General features: G+C 42.9%; 1 protein-coding gene across 15 annotated transcripts in view; it reads right to left on the bottom strand.

Annotated features, from left to right (window-relative positions):
• sox5 (SRY-box transcription factor 5) overlaps positions 1 to 10,000 on the bottom strand; it is a 115,978-nt gene that overhangs the window by 96,518 nt on the left and 9,460 nt on the right. For all 15 annotated transcript variants that reach the window (XM_090198979.1, XM_090198972.1, XM_090198981.1 and 12 more), the window contains 1 exon segment: positions 3,679 to 3,880. In XM_090198979.1, coding sequence (XP_090055105.1) covers positions 3,679 to 3,880 — 202 coding nt within the window.

Genomic DNA, 10,000 nt, shown 5'->3' with positions numbered 1-10,000 from the left:
ATAATAATCACAACTTTAAAATATATATATTAAAATGCAATAATAATAATAATACTTCTATGATCAATTTTGTTTTTATATCATTGCACAAAATGGTTGAGATATTCCAGTTAAATTTACCTAAACAGAAATGTGCAGCTTTATTTTGTATATTTTAAATAACAGTTTATTAAATCAATGCATGGCAATATTTTAAAGAGGCCCTTAATTGTCTACAAGCAAGCATGTGTTAATTCATTATGACAGCACTGGCAGGAGAAACAAAGTGTGACCACTGCGTTTGGTTTAAGACTGCTTGGTGTGCTGCTTCAAATCTGTCACAATCCATACGAAAAAAATCGAATCGAAGGCAGGCGGCGCCTGGATAATTTGGACCTGAACTAAGCAGATGAATATTGTTGTTGCTGTTTTTGTCTTTCATGAGCGCGCGGCAGGACCTCATTAAACGGACAAAAGGTACAGTAATTAACACCTATCCATTACCACCTGTCTGTGAAACCCTTCCCCCACTAACACAATTCAGCTGTTTGATTAGGCTCCTAACCGTAAAACTCAGGGGAAGTGGAGAAAGAAAGAAAAAAAAGGCCCTTCATTTACTGCTACAAACACACATGAGGGAAAAAAACGTTTCTCCTCTCCTCTCAACTCGGAGTAGCAGTTTGGAGAGATGAAGAGGTCAGTTTGTTGGGGAGCGCGCCTCGCTGCCGTGTTAATTTACCATGACAAAATAAAGCGCGGTAATCTCCTGGCGGATGCTGCCTCTACAGCCGCCACTACCCGGGGACGAGCGCAGTCCATTTCCTCTCCCATATCACTTTATACAATTGCCGTGACAAAGCCCCTCCGAGGCGCGCCGTGTAAAGCTCTCTCTCACTCAACTCTTCTGCCAGTCAGCGCAGAGCGGATTGAGAGGGCAAAGCCGTAGCAAAATTGTACATTTTACACATGCCAAGCCTTGCCGTTAGCGCTAAATCCACCCTGTCCAGGAGACGGCTCGGTCGCACTATAATAATCCACATCAAATATTATGCGGGCACACCCCTCCACAGTCTCTTTTTACTGATTCTGCTGTCAGTCAACCAACTGGCTCAAGTCGCATCTCATGTACAGGGACATTTATAGTGTTGTAAAACGTACGGATGTTGTAGATGATATTTGTAGCATAGGCCTAAATAATAAAAATACAAAAATAATAAAAGGAAATATAATTAATACTTCAATTATTAATTAATACGTGATTCATCACACTTAAAACAATAATCAGGACTAAACGTTTTCAAATTTCAAACGAATACCTGTTCCAGCAACTCAGTTAAAAAATACCTCCCACTATTAGCTTAACATTACCAAGGTAATAACATATAGTCTCCCAAACATCAGGTCCAGTACCTACTGTCAACAGCATGCCATGATAAAGTCTCCCAAACATCAGGTCCAGTACCTACTGTCAACAGCATGCCATGATAAAGTCTCCCAAACATCAGGTCCAGTACCTACTGTCAACAGCATGCCATGATAAAGTCTCCCAAACATCAGGACCAGTACCTACTGTCAACAGCATGCCATGATAAAGTCTCCCAAACATCAGGTCCAGTACCTACTGTCAACAGCATGCCATGATAACGTCTCCCAAACATCAGGTCCAGTACCTACTGTCAACAGCATGCCATGATAAAGTCTCCCAAACATCAGGACCAATACCTATTGTCAACAGCATGCCATGATAAAGTCTCCCAAACATCAGGACCAATACCTACTGTCAACAGCATGCCATGATAAAGTCTCCCAAACATCAGGTCCAGTACCTACTGTCAACAGCATGCCATGATAACGTCTCCCAAACATCAGGTCCAGTACCTACTGTCAACAGCATGCCATGATAAAGTCTCCCAAACATCCGGTCCAGTACCTACTGTCAACAGCATGCCATGATAAAGTCTCCCAGACATCAGGTCCAGTACCTACTGTCAACAGTATGCCATGATAAAGTCTCCCAGACATCAGGACCAGTACCTACTGTCAACAGTATGCCATGATAAAGTCTCCCAAACATCAGGACCAGTACCTACTGTCAACAGCATGCCATGATAAAGTCTCCCAAACATCAGGACCAATACCTACTGTCAACAGCATGCCATGATAAAGTCTCCCAAACATCAGGTCCAGTACCTACTGTCAACAGTATGCCATGATAAAGTCTCCCAAACATCAGGACCAGTACCTACTGTCAACAGCATGCCATGATAAAGTCTCCCAAACATCAGGACCAATACCTATTGTCAACAGTATGCCATGATAAAGTCTCCCAAACATCAGGTCCAATACCTACAGTCAACAGCATGCCATGATAAAGTCTCCCAAACATCAGGTCCAATACCTACTGTCAACAGCATGCCATGATAAAGTCTCCCAAACATCAGGACCAATACCTATTGTCAACAGTATGCCATGATAAAGTCTCCCAAACATCAGGTCCAATACCTACAGTCAACAGCATGCCATGATAAAGTCTCCCAAACATCAGGTCCAATACCTACAGTCAACAGCATGCCATGATAAAGTCTCCCAAACATCAGGTCCAATACCTACAGTCAACAGCATGCCATGATCAAGTATATCTTCCTGGTGAGAGAGAAAGAAAAAGAGAGGACTTTGGTTTACAGTCAGTGACTGTTGTCTGACAGGCAGCAGAGTCCAGTCTGATGTGCAATCAGCAGGTTAATTCCAGAATTAGCTTACCATTATGGTCCTTAATCACCCTCTCATTGTTTTACAGCCAGAGTCATCTCACAATATTTACTGTGTGGTGGTTTATCAGCAGTACAGGGGAAGAGTCTGTAGACCATGTGCTGCTGCTAGCTAGCTGCTCTTCAGGTGTGCCTGCTAACGTGAGGGAAACTATGAGGGTTACTGAGGCTACACACACACACACACACACACACACACACACACACACACACACACACACACACACATACACACACACACACACACACACACACACACACACACACACACACACACACACACACACACACACACACACACACACACACAGATCTGCACAGTATACACATCACACACACCAAACTATACATCGTAATGATGATATGCATTTACTGTCACCACACACAGTCACCCTTTTCACAGCAGTGCATGACTCACTGACATGGCTCACATTGACAGTCACACATGTACCGCGTCTCCATGCCTCACCGTCAAACGGTTACAGCACAGACACGGGCTTTCACACTAAAACAAAACGGAAACGCGGTTCACACCATAAGAGCACTCTCGAGCATCTTTTGTGTCCAGTTTCCCCAAAATATTATTTCCTCTGTTGGAAGTATGTGTTACTTCAAAACCGGACGCCATAACTACAACTCTCTGTAATTACAGTCTAATAAACAGTCATTTAACACAATGCTAAATGGCTCTGTCTCAGTCGATGATAGCTGGGGACTGTCACTTCCTGTCAACGGCTATGTTCCGTTTAGCCCCCTTATGGTCGAGATCAGGACAAACGGATCCGAAGATCTGTCCTTAAGTGCCAACTTCCACCCCAACAGCGTGGGAGGATTTAAAATACAGACGACCAATAAGAAGAGTCGAAACAAAGCCAAGTAGCCAATAAGAGCAGTTAATAAATGATATGAAGACAACGAGGGGCTGTTTTACCATGGCACTGTGCAGGGTGGGGGGGCTGTCCAGGGGGCGGGGAGAGAGGGGGGACACCTTGCTGCAGTAGGGGGTCAGGGGGAGGTGCATGACAGCCTGTCCATCATCTCTCTCTTCCTCTTCCAGTCTCTGTCTGCTGGTTGCCATGACTACCTCTCCATCTGTCCCCCCATATGGAGAGATTGGTCGCTTGGAAGACATCCTGGAAAAAACAGAGAGAGAGAAAGAAGAGAGAGAGAAAGGGAGAGTGAGTGAGTATGAAACATTCAGGGATGTAATATGAGCTGTGGGTGACAGTGGGAGAAACACTATTCTTTGATCCATTTCAATAGTTATATTTATAGAAATAGTTAATCATTATTCATTTCCTATTATTCATTGGTCCCCAATGGCCGGCTCTCTGTGTCTCTAAATCCCTAGTCTCTGCGTCTCTGAATCCCTCTCTCTCTCTCAGCAGACAATACACACTATAATAATATAGAGTCAATAATCTACATCCGCTAGCCAGAGGAAAAGCACAATCAAATCCATGTTTACCATCAGGTCCTTTCAACGTTTACACACACACACACACACACACACACACACACACACACACACACACACACACACACACACACACACACACACACACACACACACACACACACACACACACACACACACACACACACACACACACACACACACACACACACACACACACACACACGGTACGCAATAACCCATTACTGCAAATGGAGCCGGGTTGGGCTGACATTTTATGACAAATGGCCGAGGCCTGACACAGGCCCTTTCACTCCAGCAGCACGCTGACAGTGATGTGTATGAAAACCTTGGCCCTGACGATACCAGTGAAAATAACAAACATAGAGGCTGTGCATTTGTTACTTTGCCTTTGTTTCCCATTGAATGCAGAGGGAGGGGAAGAACAGTGGCATCTAGCAGATAAACTCTCCCCAACATAAATGTGCCCCCCGGTGAATAGGGACAAAATGAATACGTTCCAATAATAGAGTTTAATGCGGCTAGCAGCGTCTCCCTAAGTGCTTTCAAAGGCTCTCGTTCAGCCTTGAAGTTACTGCTACGATGACACAGGGTGAGAGGAGGGAGGGAGAGAGAGAAGGAGAGAGAAGGAGAGAGAGGGAGGGAGGAGAATACGGAAACACTAATGTATACGCTGAAAGTCAGACATGCGAGGAGCAACAGGCTAGGAGCCCAAGATTCTAAACTGCATTTCCTGCACCGCCACCAACAACCATTCCGTTTGAGAAGGAGGAGGAGGAGACAAACAGGAGAATACCTAAACCTTCTGAGCAGGACCGCTGTCCCTAGAGGTTCAAACAGATGCCAAATGTATTGAGTGTTTCTTCAAGGAAGTGAGTGGCGGCTGCCAGTATTCAGTGAGCTCTCTGTTTCGACTCGACACTGTATTAATTAATAGTCCAGTAATCCAGTCACCTCTGTCTCGTCTGGGGCTCAGTCTGAAATCTGTCTTGCCTACTACGGACTAAAAAAGGCATACCGTGTACTAATCGTACTACATACTATTTACAACGTACTGTAATAAGCAACATAAACATACTGGGCTCATCCAGACTGAGAATGCTTCATCCAATGCAATTGCATGTATTCCCGCCATTCGTGTGTTTTGTGACAGGGTGTCAGCAGATCTGATTATCAGCTATTCTCGTTCCTCAGTAGCGTGCAGCGAATTCTACTAGATGAAAAGACGAAATGAGTGTGATCTCCTGGTGTTTAAAGCATACAAAATGTCAGAGATGTCACATACTATAAAACCTATTTTCACGTACCCAAAACGCCTACAATTTAGATTGTCTGTTTCAGACTCAGGCCTCCCCAACAGTACCACTGTGGTCTAGAACTACAACACTCCAGGACCTTAACACTGACCTGGAAACAGATGATATCTGTTTCAGACTCAGGCCTCCCCAACAGTACCACTGTGGTCTAGAACTACAACACTCCAGGACCTTAACACTGACCTGGAAACAGATTATATCTGTTTCAGACTCAGGCCTCCCCAACAGTACCACTGTGGTCTAGAACTACAACACTCCAGGACCTTAACACTGACCTGGAAACAGATTATATCTGTTTCAGACTCAGGCCTCCCCAACAGTACCACTGTGGTCTAGAACTACAACACTCCAGGACCTTAACACTGACCTGGAAACAGATGATATCTGTTTCAGACTCAGGCCTCCCCAACAGTACCACTGTGGTCTAGAACTACAACACTCCAGGACCTTAACACTGACCTGGAAACAGATTATATCCCCTCTATTTATTGGCTTTCCTTGGGCTTCACGTCTGGCGTTGTTCCTCCACGCAGATCCACTTTCAGACATCATTTACTGCTTATTTGTTTTATGACAAAGACGAAGGCAAACAAGATATAGTGTTTCTCTGCTGCAGGGAAGGCCTGAGAGAAACCCACAGGAGATATGGGACTTTAACCTCGCGACATGGAGGGGGGGGGGATATATGGTTCTGTCAATAGTAAACATGTATAGTCGTAAATTGCTACATTGCACTCACATATATAGTCTTCTATCTATATCAATATGCCTATATGCTGCCTTGTATATTTTACTATCTGCACATGCCTATTCCAGAATTCCCTTATCTATCTACACATGCCTATTCCAGAATTCCCTTATCTATCTACACATGCCTATTCCAGAATTCCCTTATCTATCTACACATGCCTATTCCAGAATTCCCTTATCTATCTACACATGCCTATTCCAGAATTCCCTTATCTATCCACACATGCCTATTCCAGAATTCCCTTATCTATCTACACATGCCTATTCCAGAATTCCCTTATCTATCCACACATGCCTATTCCAGAATTCCCTTATCTATCTACACATGCCTATTCCAGAATTCCCTTATCTATCTACACATGCCTATTCCAGAATTCCCTTATCTATCCACACATGCCTATTCCAGAATTCCCTTATCTATCTACACATGCCTATTCCAGAATTCCCTTATCTATCCACACATGCCTATTCCAGAATTCCCTTATCTATCTACACATGCCTATTCCAGAATTCCCTTATCTATCTACACATGCCTATTCCAGAATTCCCTTATCTATCTACACATGCCTATTCCAGAATTCCCTTATCTATCTACACATGCCTATTCCAGAATTCCCTTATCTATCTACACATGCCTATTCCAGAATTCCCTTATCTATCCACACATGCCTATTCCAGAATTCCCTTATCTATCTACACATGCCTATTCCAGAATTCCCTTATCTATCCACACATGCCTATTCCAGAATTCCCTTATCTATCTACACATGCCTATTCCAGAATTCCCTTATCTATCTACACATGCCTATTCCAGAATTCCCTTATCTATCCACACATGCCTATTCCAGAATTCCCTTATCTATCTACACATGCCTATTCCAGAATTCCCTTATCTATCCACACATGCCTATTCCAGAATTCCCTTATCTATCTACACATGCCTATTCCAGAATTCCCTTATCTATCTACACATGCCTATTCCAGAATTCCCTTATCTATCTACACATGCCTATTCCAGAATTCCCTTATCTATCTACACATGCCTATTCCAGAATTCCCTTATCTATCTACACATGCCTATTCCAGAATTCCCTTATCTATCCACACATGCCTATTCCAGAATTCCCTTATCTATCTACACATGCCTATTCCAGAATTCCCTTATCTATCTACACATGCCTATTCCAGAATTCCCTTATCTATCTACACATGCCTATTCCAGAATTCCCTTATCTATCCACACATGCCTATTCCAGAATTCCCTTATCTATCTACACATGCCTATTCCAGAATTCCCTTATCTATCTACACATGCCTATTCCAGAATTCCCTTCTCTATCCACACATGCCTATTCCAGAATTCCCTTATGTATCTACACATGCCTATTCCAGAATTCCCTTATCTATCTACACATGCCTATTCCAGAATTCCCTTATCTATCCACACATGCCTATTCCAGAATTCCCTTATCTATCTACACATGCCTATTCCAGAATTCCCTTATCTATCCACACATGCCTATTCCAGAATTCCCTTATCTATCTACACATGCCTATTCCAGAATTCCCTTATCTATCTACACATGCCTATTCCAGAATTCCCTTATCTATCTACACATGCCTATTCCAGAATTCCCTTATCTATCTACACATGCCTATTCCAGAATTCCCTTATCTATCTACACATGCCTATTCCAGAATTCCCTTATCTATCCACACATGCCTATTCCAGAATTCCCTTATCTATCTACACATGCCTATTCCAGAATTCCCTTATCTATCTACACATGCCTATTCCAGAATTCCCTTATCTATCTACACATGCCTATTCCAGAATTCCCTTATCTATCCACACATGCCTATTCCAGAATTCCCTTATCTATCTACACATGCCTATTCCAGAATTCCCTTATCTATCTACACATGCCTATTCCAGAATTCCCTTCTCTATCCACACATGCCTATTCCAGAATTCCCTTATCTATCTACACATGCCTATTCCAGAATTCCCTTATCTATCTACACATGCCTATTCCAGAATTCCCTTATCTATCCACACATGCCTATTCCAGAATTCCCTTATCTATCTACACATGCCTATTCCAGAATTCCCTTATCTATCTACACATGCCTATTCCAGAATTCCCTTATCTATCTACACATGCTTTGAACACAGCAGCAGCAGTGATGCTGACAAATGATCAAATGAAAGGAGAAGGTAAGACTAGTTTTTCCAAAACCACAAGAAAGTGTAGAAATGAAAACAATATTGTGATATTTCTAAATATATATCTTTACCACAAGAACATGTAGAAATGAAAACAATATTGTGATATTTCTAAATATATATCTTTACCACAAGAACATGTAGAAATGAAAATAATTGTGATATTTCTAAATATATATCTTTACCACAAGAACATGTAGAAATGAAAATAATTGTGATATTTCTAAATATATATCTTTACCACAAGAACATGTAGAAATGAAAACAATTGTGATATTTCTAAAAATATATCTTTACCACAAGAAAGTGTAGAAATGAAAACAATATTGTGATATTTCTAAATATATATCTTTACCACAAGAAAGTGTAGAAATGAAAACAATATTGTGATATTTCTAAATATATATCTTTACCACAAGAAAGTGTAGAAATGAAAATAATTGTGATATTTCTAAATATATATCTTTACCACAAGAAAGTGTAGAAATGAAAACAACTGTGATATTTCTAAATATATATCTTTATCATCTGTGAAACGTTAGAAAGTGTGTGTTGAGTCCCCCCAGTGTTTCACACTCTGGGCAGAGAGAGAGGAAGGCCCAGCTGTATCAACTATAGGCCACGCGACGCACACACACACACACACACACACGCACGCACGCACGCACGCACACACACACACACACACACGCACGCACGCACGCACACACACACACACACACACACACACACACACACACACACACACAGCAGGTCTGTCCTCATCACAGGCTGTTTACTTTACCTCCTTTCACTCTCACACACTGGAGCCTTTTGTTCCTGCTACACACACACACACACACACACACACACACACACACACACCCTACACACACCACTCAGATAAACACAGCCCCTCCTCACACACACACAACTGCCCTCAGTCCACCCCACCTTAACCAGACCACCACCCCTCCACCCATGTCCTGTCCACACCTCTCTTCCCAGCTGCACTCCTCCCACGTCCTCTAGACACCACACAGGACTGGAGTAGTAACCCTGGACACTGATCTAAGGTCAGTTTGGGGTTTTACCGCCGAATAGTTAAGGGTAGCAGCCAGGAGGGTACGCTGATCCTAGATCTGTGTACCTAAGAGCAACTTTTGGGCAGGTCACACACCTCCCAGGAGAACAAGAACCCAGTCTGTTGGATGCTGCGACTTCGGAATATTCCTGAGGTTAGACACAACACCCTCTCTCTCCTCCTCTCACTCCTCCACCCCCCCTCTTTCCTCCCCTCTGCTGTGCCCTCCATCTCCCTCTCACCCCTCCATCCTTCCTCCTTTCACAGCTCTCCTCTTGAGCAATAAAATGTATATTTCCCTCCAAGCCTTTGATGTCTAATCACTATAGAACTCAGCACACCGGGTGAGCAGGTTATAGCAGCTATTTCATTTCAAGTTGGCAGACCTGTCCTGCACAAGAGGCTGCTCCATGAAACATTGAACCCATGTACAGTAGTGGTGTTGGGATTAAAAAGAAG

The sequence above is a fragment of the Oncorhynchus mykiss genome, chromosome 15 (assembly GCF_057628025.1).
Source record: "Oncorhynchus mykiss isolate SJ-2025 chromosome 15, ASM5762802v1, whole genome shotgun sequence".
Classification (NCBI taxonomy): domain Eukaryota; kingdom Metazoa; phylum Chordata; class Actinopteri; order Salmoniformes; family Salmonidae; genus Oncorhynchus; species Oncorhynchus mykiss.
Note: the sequence above shows the minus strand (reverse complement) of the source record. Positions and strands in the feature narration are given on the sequence as shown.